Source organism: Suricata suricatta, chromosome 10 (genome assembly GCF_006229205.1).
Source record: "Suricata suricatta isolate VVHF042 chromosome 10, meerkat_22Aug2017_6uvM2_HiC, whole genome shotgun sequence".
Classification (NCBI taxonomy): domain Eukaryota; kingdom Metazoa; phylum Chordata; class Mammalia; order Carnivora; family Herpestidae; genus Suricata; species Suricata suricatta.
The window spans coordinates 80,245,829-80,264,565 of record NC_043709.1 but is presented as its reverse complement, the minus strand read 5'-3'; the positions used below and the strand labels follow the sequence as shown (position 1 = coordinate 80,264,565).

General features: G+C 36.1%; 1 protein-coding gene across 3 annotated transcripts in view; it reads left to right on the top strand.

Annotated features, from left to right (window-relative positions):
- RASSF8 (Ras association domain family member 8) overlaps positions 1–18,737 on the top strand; it is a 124,128-nt gene that overhangs the window by 83,524 nt on the left and 21,867 nt on the right. For 2 of the 3 annotated variants that reach the window (XM_029954165.1, XM_029954166.1), the window contains one exon: positions 15,513–15,719. In XM_029954165.1, the coding sequence (XP_029810025.1) occupies positions 15,617–15,719 (103 nt within the window). In that variant the 5' untranslated portion in view covers positions 15,513–15,616. Of the gene's footprint in view, positions 1–12,685; positions 12,707–15,512; positions 15,720–18,737 lie in introns of those variants that run through there. The other variant, XM_029954167.1, reaches the window with a different exon arrangement.

The window sequence follows — 18,737 nt, the reverse complement described above, 5'->3', positions numbered from 1 at the left end:
TAATCACGAGTCTATCTATGGGTCTATTTGTCTTCATAATTGTGAAGTTATTTAGATAGGTAATTTGTAAACCAGAATCTGAAAATGGCTTGAGAAGTCTGTACTGTTTACTTTATCAATTCCTTTGTTTTGATTTCATTAAATTCCTTACATTCTTTCTATTAAAATCCTCTGGGTGTGTAAGGTGGAGCATGTCTTTCTTTTTAAGTGGAGACTTTTGGCCTATTTTGATTAATTTGTTTTTAGGGAGGGAAAAGTTTTGCTTAAAGTGATAAGGGGTTGAGAAAGAGTCCTGTCAGCAGAATTTTATACTACACTGGTATTTTTTCTGTTTCTAAACATTAGGCATTCTTTTTGCAGTTATTTTTCTATCTGCTCTTTTACTTGCACACTTCCTTTCACTGACCATTTAAAAATTAATAGCCATAAAATTATTTCAATTAAATATTTAAGATTACTTGGAAACCACAAATTGTAGATTAAAATAGTAGTGTTCCTTTTATAGATATTACCTTGAGGTATACAATATTTAGGAATTCTTTTTATTTTTTTGACGTTTATTCATTTTTCAGAAACAGTGTGAGTGGGGGAGGGGCAGAGAGAGAGAGACAGAATCTGAAGCAGGCTCCAGGCTCCAAGCTGTAGGCACAGAGCCTGGTGTGGGACTCCACCTCTCGACCTGAGCTGAAGTTGAATGCTCAACCGACTGAGCCACCTAAGCGCTCCTATTTAGGAATTTTATAATGTAGGGTAATATTCATAGCAGCATCATTAATGGTAAGATTTACCATTTATTCCAAGAGTTTAAGTCAGGGCTTTCCTGAGCTTAAAAGACCTCAATGATGATTTTGTCACCTCTGGATTCACACTGACACTTTCTCATTAGTACTATGCTTTAGTTCCCCCAGTTAAATGTAAACTGTCAGTTTCTGTCCTGTACAATTAGCTCCTGAGTTACTCCGCAAACACATATGGTGCACCCACTACATATCAGCCACTGTGCTGAAGAACTCAAGAGGTAGTACAGGAATCAGAAGAGTTAAGCAGATAGGCACTCTGAGAGTTGCCACGATGAAGCAAAAACATAATGCTTATTAGAAGCACAGAGAGTGGCCACCTTCAGATCAGACAGAAGAGGAGCCAAGAGACTTAGAGAAAGATGTACTAGCGTCAAAAGCATTTTCCAAGAAGGAAGAAGAGCATATGCTGCGCAGAGATGCTTGAGGGAGTGATATATTCAAAGAACCAAAATGTCTCAGCATCTGGTAGACAACAACTGGGGAACTGTAAGAGGATGAGGAAGTAGTACATCAGTGACCTGGGGAGGAGTTTGGATTTTATGGATTTTTCGGATTTCTTGGATTCGAACACAGTCTAGAGCCTTTGGAAGATTCTGAGCGGAATGTGGAGTCAAATTTCTGCTTAAGAAAGATTTTCTCCAGCAGTAATGTATAAGATGGATATGCAAGGGAAGAGGTAAGATGGGAAGGCAGAGGAATCAACTGGCAGGCAGTCACGGAATACAGCAGCTCCGCTCCAAGCCGGAAGTGTTCAGAGCAGCTCTATTTGTAACAGCCACTGAAAACAAGCCCAAAGTCTCTCAATCCCTTGACAGAGGACTAAACTGTGATTTATTTCTACAATGGAAATCTCTACTGCAGTGAGAAAGAATGAATCAGTGCTGTGCACAGCAGCACGGATGGAGCCCAGTAAGCATACTGGTACACCGAAGAAACCAGACACCACTTCACGGGATGTAGTCTGTTTATACAAAATTCAAACCCAGGTGAAACTAGTCTGTGATGCTAGAGGCCAAAATAATTTTAGCCTTTCAGGGAAGGGATGAGAGGGGTTCTTCTTGGTCTTAGGAAGTTATTAGACAGTTATGTTTGCTTTGTGAAAATACATCTAACTTAAAATTTCTGAATTTTCCTGTAGTATGTTACATTTCAGTTAAACTGTTTCTTTAAAAATCCACTTTTCTCAGTGGCTAAGTACGTGTGCTGTTCCAGTCCCATTCCCTGGAAAGCCCCTTTCGATCTAAATAGTGACATATTACCGCACTGCTACTTTGCCCCCACTTTGCAACTCGTTGAGGCAGGGGGTAGGTTTTAGCTATCACTGGAGTAATCCTTGGCCATATTTTTTGACCCATTTTATTCCATTGGGTGATAGTTCTACAAGCGAATTTGCCAAGGTAACTGCTGGATTAGCAGAGCTTGAGCTTTTCTTTTTACTCTGAAAATACAGGAGTTGATGAAATGTAAACACATTGTAGAAATCAGATGTACTAGTGAATGTAAATAAATTTATTTAAACATAAAAACTAAGTTTAATTTGGAAAGTGTTTTGGGATTTTTTTTAACAGTTAATTGCTTTAGTTGCTTTGCCTTACATTTGAGCCATTTATATTTATTCATGTGCTCTAGGCTAGGTGTATAGCTTTCCTCAATCTGTCTACTGACTGACAGATCACACCCACCTTCATCTGGTACCACTAGTAAAGGACAGGGACTAGGGCTGAGCCCAGTTCTTTAAATAGAATATTGTCAAGTAGAATACCACACTAGTCAACATCACTAATCTTATTTACAATAAATACCATGATGTTTGCCCCAAAATGTCATAGCACACATCTCAAACTTAGCATCTGTCTTCTCCAATAATACTGAATGCCCCCAAACAATGCAATACTTCATAGATTATTTGAAGTCCAAAACTTCCCCAACCGAATGCAGAGGAGCATATAATACCTCTTTAAAGAGAATAGAAACTAAAGATAATATAAGGAATAAAGTATGGCACTTTGGAATAATAGCAGTATGTGTACAGTGAATAATTAACCTCTGTATTAAAATTTTGCTACAAAAGAAAGTATCTATTACTTAATAAATGCCTATTACTAAAATATCACAAAAAGGTGCACCTATTTTTGCATATCATGTAGGGATTTAATTATTTAATTAGATTTTCCTCAGGAAGTAAATAGAATAAGCAAAATTCTTCTTGACTCTTTTTTCTTTTTTTCTTATCCCTTTTTTTTTTTGAGACAGAGTATGTTCACATGTGCATGCATGAGTCAGATAGGAACAGAGTGAGAGGGAGAGAGAGAATCCAAGCAGGCCCTGATAGCACAGAGCCTGCCATGGGCTGGATCTCATGATTGTGAGATCATGACCTGAGCTGAAATCGAGTCAGCTGGTGTTCAACCAGCTGAGCCACCCAAGTGCTCCTCTTCTTTACTCTTAAAGATTGTGGGAAAACTGCCTTTTCATATTGTTTATATTTTTTATATGTAAAGTTTATTTATTTTGAGAGAGAGAGCACAGGAGGAATAGAGAGAGAGAGAGATGTGGAGCTTAAACACATGAACTGTGAGATTATGACCTGAGCTAAAATCAAGAGTCACGGGCTTAACCAGCTGAGCCATTCAGACTCCCCTGTTCATACTTTAAAATTTTTTCTTGAACTTAAATAGTCCACTTTAACAAAGATTCTTAGGGATCATGCATGTTTAGTTTGCCAAATATAATTTCTAGCTTCTATAGTCTTAAAGCATTTAGTACTTTACCAACTGAGTAAGTATAGTAATGAAGTTTCAGAAAATATTTGAACTGTTCCACTTTAAATACTTTGTTAATTAAATCTTAAAATTGAAGTTAATATATATTTTATAGTCCAGCAACTACACTGACCCAGGAGTCAGGCACTCAAATTTTCTTTAATTTTATATATTTATTTCATTAGTATTGCCTCCCAAATTCTTTTATTTTGGCTTTCAAATGTTTACATTCTAAGTTAGCTTAGAAATACTAATTTCCTGTACCTTCACAGGTACATATTTTGATTTATAAAGTTTGGCTATTTGAAGTACCATTGTAACTGTAAGTCAAAACAATGTTCTGTTGAAAAGTTTATACCTCTCTCATATAACTATAAAAATAGGCTTACTTGTTGGAATTGATGGGCTCAGTATTTATGAAAATACAAAAGAAAAGTCTGGTGATCTTGGCGTCATGAATAAAAAATAAATTTATATTTATCCCCTATTAAGTAAAAAATGGGTTTTATCACAGAATGTCATAAATACTAAATGCAGGAAATAGGTTTATTATACCTGCATAATGACTATAAGGTCATAGCATAATTTGCTGTCACTCAAATGGATAAAAATCACTATTGAAGTAGCCAGTATCTATTCAGATATGGAGAAGAAAAATGATTTTGCCTTGCAGACAGTTTGTTGTAGTGGAAAGGATCTAGACTTTGGAGGTCTAATAACATTTGGGTTTCGACCCAAGTTCTGTCTCTGCTTCACTGAGACAAGGGAGGTGTGGGAGGAACAGTTTCTGGCAAGAAGCTCAGGGGTCATGTATTCCTTACTGTGTATGATTATTATTGAACCTTAGTTCCTTGCTTCTTCTCAGCTCTATGGCAATGACTAGGCTAAATATATCACTCACCTTCATCGTATTGGAATTTATATGTCCCATGGTCACATCAACTTGATTACTTTCTCTCCTGAGCCAGGACTGGTGATTACAGAGTCCTGGAAAACTTTAGTAATAACTTTATTTTATAAATATAAGTAACTTTTTAGTAGTTACAAGCACTATCAGATAGGATCTGCCACTTACTGATTGGTAACTCTGGGCAAGGTCCTAATTTCTCTATACCTCCATTTCCTCATTTTTATCATAATAATTCATGTCATATAGAGATATAGATGGGTATTAAAAGGATTAAATATAACAGTTGACTTTTTATCTATATCACAAAGTAAGAACTCAGGTAGCTGTTTATTATTATTCTTGTGTTATAACAAAGACATATTTTCATATGAAGGGCTGGTTTACAGTGGAGGTACCAAAGTGCATTTGCTGAAGGAGAAATATCACAAATCTGTTTGCACTTACATCTACATTTAAAATGTTCTCAGTAATTTTTTTATTTGGGAAACTCTTTTCATTTCTTTTACTACCCTGAAATGACAGCCTTGCTGGAAAGAGTATTCTTGACTACATATTTTTCCCATTCAGCATAATTGAATTAAGCTCCCTTTTGACTTGCCAAGCTAACCTTATTTGTCTTCCCTTGTAAGTTATGTATTTCTTGCTGCTTTTAGGATTTTTTTTTTCTGTATTTTGCAAATTTTACTAAGGTATGTCTAGGTGTTGGCCTGCTTTTGTTGATTTTCTTAGGAGTTCTCTGTGCCTCCTGGATTTGGATGTCTGTTTCCTTCCTCAGGTTAGGGAAGTTTTCAGCTGTAATTTGCTTAAATGAATCTCTGCCCCTTTTTGCCTCTCTTCTTCTGGGACTTCTATCATATGAATGTTTATGGAGTCAGTTCTGTAAGTCTGCATTTGGGATCCAGTATGTTTCTTCTTTTTTTCAGCATCATTATTTTCCATAATTTTATCTTCTATGTCACGTATTCATTCCTCTGCTTCTTCCATCCTTGTGGTCATTACATCCAATTGGTTTCACATCTCAGTTGTAGCACTTTTTTTTTTTTTTTTTTTTTTTTTTTTTTTTTTTTTTTTTTTTTGGCCTGACTAGTTTTTTAAGTCTTTTATCTCTGTGGTAAGGGACTCTCTGGATTCTTCTGTGTTTTTCTCAAGCACAGCTAGTATGCTTATGATTATTGCTTTACATTCTGGATCAAGCATATTACTTTTATGTGTTTCAATTAGACCCCTGCCTGTGACATTTTCTTTTTCTTTTTTGGGAGATAAATTCCTCCATCTTGGCATTTTGTCTAAGTCTCTGTCTTCTTCTTCTGTGTCTTAGGGAAGCTTGTTATGTTTCCTGCTCCTGAGAGTAATGGCTTTATAAAGAAGAGGTCACATACTGTCAAGGGCCTGGTGCTGTAGGAAGTATCTCTAGTGTATGCTATGTGCACTCTGCTGCTGTGTTTTGGCTGCTGTTTCCCTCAGGTCAGTCCTCTGCATAGTTTCTCCTTATCTGCACTGGGGAGTGTTTCAGTGTTGTCCAGAGTGTGGCGAGCTTTAACTAGGTGTACTCTGGTCTGCTTGTTAAAAGAGACCTGATGCCATTTTATACTAGAGTTGAAACTTTGCAGAACTCTATGGTCAGTAGACTTGGTGTGTGGAAGGGGTTGGAGGGGGAGGCCTGTTGCTGGTCTTCTGTGGGAGAGACATGCTGCACTGGGTCTCAGACCCACTTGCCTGAGCAAAGCAGTCCCTGCAGAGTGTGGGGGTGGAGGAGGACCTGGTGTTGGTAGTTTACACCGCCATTGTTGGCACTGTGCTGATTGCTGAAGTTAGTTTATGCTGAGGGCTGGGGGAGAGAAATGGTTCCTGCCAGCTCCTTTGTGCCCATAGAGGTAATGCCACCTCTCTCAGATGTGCTCCAAGAAGGGAGAACTGTCTCTACCAATGTGTCCCAGGAGATCCTCAGACTGCACTGCCATCTGCCCCTCGACTATCTGCCCTCATTCTCCACAAGAGCCTTGCAGCATCCACTGGGTTCCACACCTGCCACACCATGGACCTCTGAAACTCCAGTCTTTGGTTGTAAAAACTTAGGAAAATCAGCCCCTCCCATTTTCCCAGTCAGTGGCTTTGGGGAAACATTCTCCTTATGCAATCCCCTGTGCACTCCTCTCTCTCTCTTTCACCTTTCTCCATGACCAGGGATCCCTCCCTTCTGCAGCACCCATGATCTGCTTCACTCCCAACTCATATCTCTGTACCTCCTGCCTTCTATGATTCCCCTCTTCTCTGTCGCTCTAGTTGTGCAGTTTTGTCAGTCCTCAGATCAATTTCTTGGGTATTTAGAATTTATCTAGCTGAGTTCGAGGGAACAAGCAAGCTTTAGGGTCCTCCTCCTACTTTTTAGCTCTCCTTTTCCTTCAGTAATTTTAGAAATACATTATAGCCTTGCTCCCTACAACATTTTCTAATGACTATGAATGAGAGTTATGAAATAGCACATAGTAAAAATCACAATTTAATTGCCAGAGTACATTAAGACTTTGAGAGTATGATCCCTCATCCCAGGCTGAAAGCTCTAACACGAATTAAGCCATCACAAGTCTTGGCACTGCACACATGCCTTCAGGTACCCCTAAAGGGCCTCAAAGTAGACTGGGACCCTAACAGAAGATATAATTGCAAAACAGATGGCTTTTTATGTTCCTTTTTTATTATACTGCAGCAAAAAATGGAACCCAATGATATATTATTTTTATATTTCTTAGGAGATTTTGTCCCAGTAAAACCAAGTTGTAAGACCCTCTACTGTTCTACCTTCCATAAACATTTAACAAAATTAGCAAGAACAGACAACACATATTATTTTCATACCTCTGTTCTTATATGGTAACCCTCATTTTATTGTCTATTTTTTATAATCATTTTTTGAGTGTATATATTTATTTTGAGAGTGAGAGAGGATGACAAGGGGAGGGGTAGAGGGAGGGAGAGAAAGGATCCCAAACAGGCTCCATGCTGTCAGTGCAGAACCCAATGTGGAGCCCAAACTCCCAAACCATGAGATTTTGACCTGAACCAAAACCATGAATCAGATGCTTAACTGACTGAGCAACCCAGGTGCCCCTGTTCTGTTTTAACTAGAGTTTTTTATACGAGAAAGTCCTTCAACATCTGCTATACTAGGCACTTAATTTATTTCAATATATGTAAATATATTTAATTTCAGTTTTCAGACAGTCTAATATTATTCCAAATATTGGCTAACATCTGTCCATGTGATCTTGATCAAATGATGTGACTTGGCCAGGCCTCAGCCTTCTGTGTTCAGATAAATTATTACACTAGTTAATGGCCAATGAGTTGCTAGGTCTGAAAGACAAGATATCATCCATTTGGTTTCAGTGAACCCTGTGAAATAAAAGAAAATACCATCATGTGCTCATCCCTCTCTGATTTCTCTAGTGCATGGAATCTACAGCTTCTTTGTTACAAGTTTTACCAAGTAGAGCCAAAGGTATTTGGGGGTATTGTTGGCTATCTTGTGATTTGGGAAGAAGAATATGACAAAGGTAGAATGGCAGAAAGAAAGGAAAAAGAAGGAGCACGTGCTGAGATTTTAGTGGCACTTTTGTGGAATAGTGACATTCCAATTAAAGTTCACTCAGGGATACTACCACTATAGAGAGACTGTGACAACCAGGAATTGGCTTACAGTGACGGTACATAGCCCACTGGAGGATTTGACTTTGATTGATTCTGTGTGTTGATCTAGGTTCATCTCCATCACTTTTATGATATTCTTACATATCTACCAAGTGACCATTGTCTCCTACCACCACCATAGCTCCCTGGACTCTTCTCTTGTGATCCTTTTCAGGGTATGATGTTCCAAGTTATATTCTCAAGCAAAACACTTGATTTAGTAGTGTTCTGTCAATCAGACATCAAAGAAGAATTCAGTCTGATAAACATGGCCTTGTGTTTCATGAGATATTAGAATGATTTTAGAAATGGTAACCATTTGAGGGGAATAGGCAAGAAATAACTTTCTGGTAGTGTCAGTATATTAGACTGGTAGAAGGAATTATTCTAAAGCAGAGCCTGCTTTTGTGACTAACCTTAGTTACTATAAACACAATCTCTTTATTTTCTAAAATGAGCAATTGTAAAGATTTTGCTTCCTCTCAAACTTACAATTCTTACACAGAAATCCTGTGTTCCTGCTTAGAGCTTCTTTAACAGATCAAAGTTTACCCAAATTATTAGTTCAGAAATAAATTTGGTGAAGTATTGTACCCCCAAAAGTTTCTTGATACTGTTTTATGAACATTTGGTTAACATCTCTGAGTATGGGAGATACCAAAGTCATAGATTATCAGTTTTTAACATTATATGTGATTTAGAAAAATATAATTGCCGATAAGCTTTCCAAGGTAGGTTTGGAATAGGAAACTCTACTGAAGGTAATGGTTTTTATACCACTAAATTTGATACTAAATAAAAACCTAAGTTACTAGATGTATATTTTTTAAGAAAATGTAATTCTTGAGAGCAGAATCGATATTTGTTCCAATAACATTAACTTGATTTGTGTCATACTTATACCAGATCCAGTTGAAATTTCCTAACATGGATGCTAATCCCAATTATCATTTCTAATCTCCATTTAAAACTTTGAGAATATTGGCTGCTCTTAGGTATATGGTATAATAACCTAAAATGTCTTTATTTTTAGATGCTCTTACTGAAATAATAGTATTTCTGAAACTTTGCTTTTATATTTATAAATATAAAATCATATTATAAAATTACAACATAGTAAAAAAGTTTCTAACTTCTGAAAGTTATATTTATTGCCATGTACAGAACTAACTTTTATTGTATTCACACTTTGTGCCAAGCCCTCCACTAAGTCCATTTTAAAGAGACATGTCATTTCTCACAAATGCCTCTTGAAAAGTTACACATCTTGACTTAAGTCACACAGTAAGTAATTGACTCATGATTTGGACCTTGGTGCATGCTGTTTCCACTAATCAGTGTTATCTTGGGGGGTAAAAGACTTTTTCCAAAAAGTAGTTTTTAATGGTGTGAACTTAAAAAAAAATGCCAAAAATTTCTGAAACTTTGCTTTGTATTTAAAGCAAGAGTTAAAAATAATCACAAATATGCAGACATATTTAGTTTGGACTCTGTAAAAGTAAATCTGGATGTAATTTTCAAAAACTGAAGAAATAACTTGTTAGTGCTGAAGATGAACCTGATCATGTGAGACACTCATTTTGCTGACTTGTGTATTTATTTATCATAGGTTCTCAGATTTAAAACTGTAGTTTCTTAACATGATTTAGTTGGTTTACTCTTTCTCCTAGAATGCACATGTTGTCTGATCCTTGCTTAAAAATAAATCTCTAAGGGATGATAGTTGAGATTTCTTAGTGTAACTTAGGACAGTTAAAAAACATGTATTTGAATACATTGAATCCTTTTAGAGAAGCATGCCTTATTCATGCTTTTAGTTTTCTTATTCATCTCAATTTTGAATATATGCCCCTAAATTCCTAGGTTTGTGACCTTGGGAGAGTTATTTAAACTAAGATTCACTTTTTTCATCTTTAAAATGAGACTAATGATACCTCCTAACTCACTGACTTGTATCATGAGGAATAAATGAGAAATGGTACATTGTGCTTAGCAGATGGCAGGTGCTCAGACCATTCCTTGCCGTAGTTCCAGAACGGTCGTGTGAACACGTTAAACCTGGGAAATGTCAGATCACTGCATCTGTTTAAATGATGTGACCTGAGGATAACGAATAGTAGAAGGAAGAGCATGGGTTTGCTGGATTTAATAATTAATATGCAAATATTGCTATCACTGTGAATTTTTAAAGATATAATATCAAAGAAAAAAATCCTATGCCTTAGTCTTCTAAAAAGAAAATTTTAAAACCTGTCTTTAGAAGAGATGCCTTAATCATGGCAATTAAGACTTTTCATATAAGAGAAAGAGAAAAGCTATTTAATTTTCTTATTTATTCTATATTATTCCTACAATTACAACTTTAAATAGTATATCCATCACTTCTGGGTGTTTCAAAATACATTAAAGGGCTAGCAGAAATATCATTTTATATATAGCATATCTTCAAAAGTTGGTAATTTTGTATCCTGTAGTTCAGTGGCATATTTTATAGGCATTATACCTCTTTTCCACTCAGTCATGCTCCATGTAAGTCACTGAGTACTAGTTTAACAAAGTTTAACCAGTTTCTCTGCTGTGGGATATCTCTCTGCAGCAAGATACTGTCTCCCAGAGGCAATGTGTTCTGAAATGTTTCCCAAAATTGTTGGACTGAGCAGTATTTCTTTTGAGGAAGATCTTATTGATATCACTAAGGTCATCTTCCTTCATGCCCACTACATTTTATGACAACCTACTCTCTGTGACACCATTTCCGGAACTGTATTACAGCAAAATAATGGGTTTTCTAAAAGCAACTGAACATTTAACTGGGTTTCCAAAAATGCAGAACCAGAGAGTTATAAACATGCATCACCTGAACACTGCAGTTCAGGGTCAAGTAACCTATGACTGGCATCTGACCCAGTTTTCCAGAACCTGTTACCTGGACTTACCAAAATCTGTTTTCTTACCCACCTTCTTCCTTCCTAATATGTTTTCACTCCCTCTCTTCTTCTCCTCCCATATTGTGCTTCATCCTGTCATGTCCTCCAGGTTTTCTTTCTTTTTTTTTTTTTAACTTCTCTTCTTTTCCCATCACCCACAGGCAACATGGACCCATTTTGTTTCCTTACCTCAGTAACTATTTGAGCATTAAAAAGTTAATCCTTTTTTTTAGTTTGTAGCAATTGTTCTACATACTTCATAATTCCCACATCAAATTAGTTTTAGAATAAAGTAATCTAAAGTCTCTTTAGTTTTTATTTTTCACTAGTTTTCTATACAAAAGAGAATTTGGATATCTTATTGACTCTAATAAGCACTATTCAGAATATACCATGTTCATTGTGCAGAATCTCTTTCTGTATTGTGCCAAAAGAACTAGTGGCATCAGTATTTTATTTAATTAAAATAGGTAATTTTATTGTAAACATTTTATTATAACTCATTTTATCTCTGTGCTGTTTCTGTAAGAAAGCTATAATAGGCAATAACCACAGATCTTGAACAAAACTGGACATGAAAGAAATGTTAAAATTGGTAATAAGCTGCCTGTATGCTTGTGTTTGGTGTCCAGGGAGTAATGAAATTTGCTCAGTACCTTAATAGCAGCCATCACAAGGAAGTTATATCATTTTAAAATATATAGTCAATTCTTATTTGTGAGAACCTTTGGTCACAACAGTTTCATTGGCTGATCAAGACCTCACCTTGTTTAGTATATTTTTCTCTTGAAAGACACTTACTTGATATTTATTATTGATTCATCGATATCATTGAGCTCACAGCCAATAGCACTATGACTCACACCTGAAAAAAACCTAGCTAATAACACAGATTTTCTCTGTCAGTCACTTCACAGCCTTCTTGCATTTAAGAACACTAGATAGTGTCCGCACTGTGTTTGGGAGCCATTTACAAAAGTGAAATCACCAACAAAGACAATAAAAATGCCAAAACATGGCACTAAATACACTGAAAGAAAACTTGTTGACATTATGAAAGCTGAAACCAGAAGGCAGAGTATGGTCTCTCTACAACCTCAGCTGGGAATGTGCAAGTCAGGCAACTCAAATTTTCCACTGCTGTGTATATGTCTCTGAATGACTTTGAAAACATAAATATTGATTTGGGGGTTACAAATAAATTTTAGTGAGTGGGTAAATTAACAAATAAAGAACCTACAAATAATGAGGATTGACTGAAATTGCTTTATTAAAGCACTGGTCTTAGAGGAATATGTCTCCACAAGCTTAATTCCAGTAGGCTTTCCAGACAGTAAATGATTTTTAACTAAAGAAGACTTGTTCCCAGTAGCTTCCTACTGAACAAACCTAGTTCTTCATTATACAATGAAAATAATGGTTTGAATATATAGAAACCTTATAATGGAAACCAAAACTGAACTATAATATAAGAATATCTTTGCAGTAGAACCTTACTTCTATCTACATCATTGTTTCCATGGAAAAATGTATTCCAAATTCCAACTGAGATGCCAAAGCCCTTTAGCTTCTCAAGTCCTCAGTTCCAATGATGACCAATCTACCACACTCACCTACAGTGTAGGACTTTAATTTTCCCTCTAGTCTAGTTCTAGAACTGGGAATAGAGCCATGGGAATTGGACTCTGGAAGATAAAACAAGGTTGCAGCTCCTGGAAGGGAGTCCCTAGGGGCTTAAAGAGGGACAGATACTTCAAATGACTTCCATGAATAGCACCATGATTTTTAGAGAAGCAGGGATAATTGTTAGTACAGCCCCAAACTTGACAGAGCCATATTCTAAAAACAGTGGCCCTGTTAGAAATAAATTTTTAGACCACGTGATCTATTAAGACATCTCTTTTTTACCCTCCTTAAGGATTTAAGTTTGAAAGAGAATATTAGTGGTTAAACACAGATGCTGGTCTTCTCTGAGATGAGCCATGGTAGTAAGTCTCTGATCAAGAGGATAAATACCCTGCAAGTTTATATCAACTAAGCAGTATTATTTATGTTCTATGTTTTCCCACAATGTTACTATACTCTGTAATATTTAATAGATGTACATGTGTCCTTTGTTCATTTGTATTCTCTTAATGATTAAAAGTTTGAGGTACTGGTAATTAAAGATAGGAAAATTTGTGCTAGTGTACTAAAATCTTTATAGAAATTAGAAATGAACCTCATTATTTTAATGAGATATTTTAAATGACAGGTTTCTTTTGGGGGAGGAGACTTTTAATGAGATTGGCTGTCTTCTTGCAAGGTTTCCCAAGTTTAAGATCTTTTAATGAAAAATAATGGACTTGGTATTAAATAGATTTTAATTCAATTTTGGTTTTTTTAATTCAGCTGAGTTTTTTATTTAATGAATTTATATATATTAATTTAATATAATATATTAATGTTGGGCCAATTTTTTAATTTTAATTATATTCCAAGAAAGAATAATGCATATTCTATTTTTAGTAAGCAGAGCATCTGGCAGAGAAGGAAAAATATCTTCTTTTAAAGTCAGAATTATTTTTCCTTTCATTAAATGTTCTTTAAATGGATTGGGGACAGTAGCATATTTGGAATTCTCATTTGAAATTTTGAGTGTACACCAGCCTATCAAATGCTGAGAGTAGTCTAACTGTAAAGGAAATTGTTTAGCTTTGTTTGTAGGATTTCTTATATTTCTCTGGCTTTGGAGTCCTCCTCCCCCCACCCCCGAAACTTTAGCATTTCATGAGATTTCATAACTAAAGAACACAGTTATGGCAATTAGCTGGTCAGGCAATAGCCCTTTTTCTGGAGTATAGGGAGTTGATGAAACCACCTTGGTACTGTAGGCAGAGGGAGCTGAAGTAACACGCTGGGAACTGTCAGCCCTTTCCCTTGTTTTCAGGATGACAAGAAGTATTTTTGCACCTTTCCTGGAGAAAGCAAATAGGTTTATTTGCCTTCACTCACATATGTTCTGACTCGTCTACCCAGGTGGCCTAGAACTACCTTAGGTCCTTTAAGAAAATGCACAAGTACTATGTTACTGTTTGTAATGAATGCTGTTTTATTACAAAAGTTTTTTTAATGTTTTTTAAATAAGCTTTTGAATAAGTCATTAATGCTGAAACACCAGTTCCATTGTCAACCTTCAAATAAATTTAAATGCTGTTTGATTAATTAAATCAATGCTTATTACATCTCATAAACTTTAACATTCTTTTCAAAGACACCAACAAAAAAACCAGGAAGATCATAGGAGAATGGACAAATCATAGATTGATTAAAGATTTAACACAGGAAGAGCTGAGGTTTTAAAAATGTACAGGAAAAGTTGTGTGCAATTAATTTTTAGTAAGCTAATAACATTCTAATCAATATACGAAATCAAGGCATTTGGTTTGATTGTAGATTGTGAAAATTTCTGCATGGCATATAAATAATGCAGCTAAACAAAACAATGGGGAAACACATCAAGTACAACAAAAGTTGAGGTTTACATAGAGTAACTCCTGTAACTAAGAATATTATCAAACCCCAAGTAAATAGATGAGAAAAGGCCAAGCACCTCATACATGGGGAAGTTGCCAGCCTTAAGTAAAGGAATTAATTTCCATCAACTAATGTTTTCTGCACACCTATGCTTTATACTGTGGTTGGTGTTGGCGTTTCTGTGGTGAAAACAACACTCTCTCAGTCCTTGTGGGAAGAGAGGGAGGCGAGGGTCACCTGAAAGAAAAGAATGCAGTGGAGTTTTAAAGATGGATTTACAAATGCTGGCAAGGCTGTAAAAGCTGGTTCAGTTATTATTCCAAAAAATGACAAACATCTTTAACCTCAGAAATGATCCTAATGAGATATTTTTTAAAAATAGCTTATCTGTTTTTAAGAAATCGCTTCTGTGTTGAGCACTAGGGCTTGGTCAAGTAAGTAGCATTTCTTTTCCCAATAAAGAGTTACTTTGTGATTAAAATTATAATTATATGGGGCATGTGGATGGCTCAAGCAGTTGAGCATCCAACTCATGATCTGGGCTTTGATCATGATCTTAGTTCATGGGAACGAGCTCCATGTCAGGCTCTGCACTGACAGCAGGAAGCATTCTTGGGATTCTTTTTCCCTCTCTCTGCCCCTCCCTGCTTGTGCACTCACTCGCACTCTCCCTATCTCTTTCAAAATTAATTAATAAAATTATAATTATGAAAATTGTAGTAATATGAAATAATGTCATGAATAGGGGCTATAATTGTATTCATGCTGCTGAATTCATTTCTGTGAAATACATAAGTATTTGGTCATTAATGGTAGTAGGATTATGAGACACTAAAATTTATTTGCATAATACTTAAAAGAAGAAATTTTAAGACTCATTTTATTAAAAATGTTTTTTTACTCTTTTTAGCTGACCACACAAGACTCTGCCTTCCTCACATTTCCGTAGCCAGCGACATGACCTGACACCTTGATGACCAGTCTCAGGGCCCTTGGGTGACTGGCTGGTGCAACATGGAACTTAAAGTATGGGTGGATGGAGTTCAGAGGATTGTTTGTGGGGTCACCGAAGTTACAACTTGCCAGGAGGTTGTAATAGCCCTAGCTCAAGCGATAGGTAAGTGAACTCTCTGGGAGTCTGAGACAAAGTGGTTTATCCTTCCTGTTGTTTGGGGTTTTTGTATTAAATATAGATTTCTAGTTTTTTGTTTATTTGGTTCCATAATACAACTTGAGGGCACACTTTTACTTATTACAGTTCTCCATGTTTAAGTAAATCTGTAAAGACACTTGTTTTCTGGATCCGCCCAGATTTTTCTGATCTTGAGTCTAGAATATGCATTGTCTTCTCCCCTCTTGTTTATCCTAAACAATGATTTCTGGAACTAAAGATGTATTCTTGACCAAAACATAGATTTCCTAGTTCCCAGACCCCTCGTTAGGAAAAAAATCCCATTTATCGTTTTTTTCTAGTTTTTGAAAAGAAAAATGTTGCAGTACCTGAGTGGCTCAGTCAATTGAGCATCCAACTCTTGATTTTGGCTCAGGTCACGATCCAGGGTCATGGGATAGAGCCCTGACCTGTATCAGTCTCCATGCTGAGCATGGAGCCTGCTTAAGATTCTCCCTCCCTCTCTCTCTGTCTCTCCTGCCCCTGTTCTCAACTTGTGTGCTCTCTCTTGAGGTGTGTGGGGTGGCTCAGTCAGTTAACTGTTTGACTCTTGATTTCTGCTCAGGTCATGATCTCACAGTTCATGAGATTGAGCCCCGCATCAGGCTCAACACTAACAGTGTGGAGTCCCTTTGGGATTCTCTCTCACCTTCTCTCCCTGTCCCTCTCTGGCTCACACACATGTGCATGCATGCTCTCTCTCTCTCTTTCTCTCTCTCTCAGTAATTAACATTTTTAAAAAATAAGGGGCACCTTGGTGGCTCAGTTGTTTAAGCAGCCGACTTTGGCTCAGGTCATGATCTCACAGTTTGTGGGTTCAAGCTCCACATCAGCCTCCATGCTGACAGTACTAAGCCTGCTTGGTATTCTTTCTCTCCCTCTTTCTCTGCCCCTCCCTCACTTGTGCTCTCTCTCTTTCAAAATAAATATTTAAAAAAAGATACTACTCTTTAGAAAATGAAAATAAAAGTAAAAAATTTAAAAATGCAACAAATAACATGGTTTTTTAATAGCAAGATAATGTGTGCTTTTTAAAATCTTACTATACTATACAATGAAGATGTTGTCAAGTACATCTTATTCACCTACATAGTTGCAACTTTTCTTCTTATTTAGTCTCAGTTTATCTTTATGATATTCTGTACATGTTTTTTAGTTGCCTTAACGTTTTTGGAACATGATGAAGGCACAAGCACTTACATCAGAAAAGTTGGTAATATGAGTTACAGCTTATATCTGCATCTTAAGTCAGTCGTTTAGCAAACATGTATTAAAAGAAGTTGTATCCAGCACCATGCCAGGTGCTCAGCACCTCTTTGTCTTCGAGCAGCTGATCAGAAATTTACTTTGTGTCATGGTAATTTATACTGGAAACATTGCAGTTTCATTTAGGATTGAGAAAAGTCACCCTGTACCAGGATACCTTAGCATTTTATAGAGACAATTGTGGCAGATACACTGTTAGAAGTTGTCAATGCCCTGTGCAAAGATACTTTTTTTATATGTTTATTTATTTTTGAAAGAGAATGGGAGCAGGGAAGATGCAGAAAGATGGGGACAGAGGATCTGAGGCGGGCTCTGCGCCGACAACAGCAAGCCTGATACGGGGCTCGAACGCATAAACAATGAGAACATGACCAGAGCTGAAGTTGGACACTCAACTGACTGAGCCACCCAGACACCCCAAGACTTTCTTTTAATACTGATATCTTTTGATTTTTCCTTAACTACTGTGTACACACACATATGTTAAAATAATGCTAAAAATCCTAAGCTTTCACACTCAATGAAGTTTTCTTGCATTTGGGCCTAATTATATTTGTGGACTTAAGTTTAACTATTAAAGAAGGGAAAATTAAGGCATTTAAGTTTTTCTCATATTCTTTGCAACCAACTTATTTAGTAATTTTCCTTTTAAAAACCTGATAAAGAATTCTAAATAGTGATTATAAAGATACTCACAGGTTTGAGTTAATAGTGAGTGAACTCAATGAGAACTTCAACAAAGATAGAGGAAATCTTAAAAAATAACCAATTGCAGTTGAAGAATTAAAATGAAAAATACACTGGAGGGAAACAGCAGATTAGAGGATAGAGAAGAATGAACCAACAATTTGGAAGACAGGGTAATGGAAGGCAACCAACCTGAACAACAAAAAGAATAGTAAAAGATAAGAAGAGGTTAAGGGAACTCAAAAATGTCATCAAGCATAATAACATTCATATTATAAGGGTCCCAAAAGAATAAGATGCAGAAGAGAACAGAAAACTTATTTGAGGAAATAATAGCTGAAAACTTCCTTAATCTAGGGGAGGAAACAGACATCCAAATCCAGGAACACAGAGAGCCCCAAAAAACACAAATTCAAGGAAGTCCACCCCAAAACACATAATAATTAAAATGGCAAAAACTAAAGATAAGAGAATATTAAAAGCAGCAAGAGAAAAGCAAACACATATAAAGGAAACCCCATAAGGCTGTTAGCTGATTTTTCAGCAGAAACTTTGTAGGCCAAAAGGGAGTGGCATGATATTTTCAAAGTACTAAAAAGAAAAACCTACAACCCAACAAGGTTATCATTCAAACTGAAAGATACAGTTTCCCAAACAAAAGTTAAAGGAACTTATCACCATTAAACTGGCCTTAACAAGAAATGTTAAAAGGAATTCTTTAACTGGAAAGAAAAGACCATGACTAGAAATGAGAAAATTATGAAATAAAAGGAAAAGATTTTACTGGTAAAAATAGATCCACCACATATGAAGCCAATTTGGAAGTTAAAACACAAAAATAGTAAAAATCAGTTATGTCTACAAAAATTAGTGAGTACACAAAATAAAAAGTAAAATATGATATACATAAAATGTGGATAGGGGAGTAAAAATTGAGTGTTTTAGAATGTGTTCAAATTTAAATTCTTGTCAAATTCATTTAAAAAATTGTAAGGATGTTATATATGAACC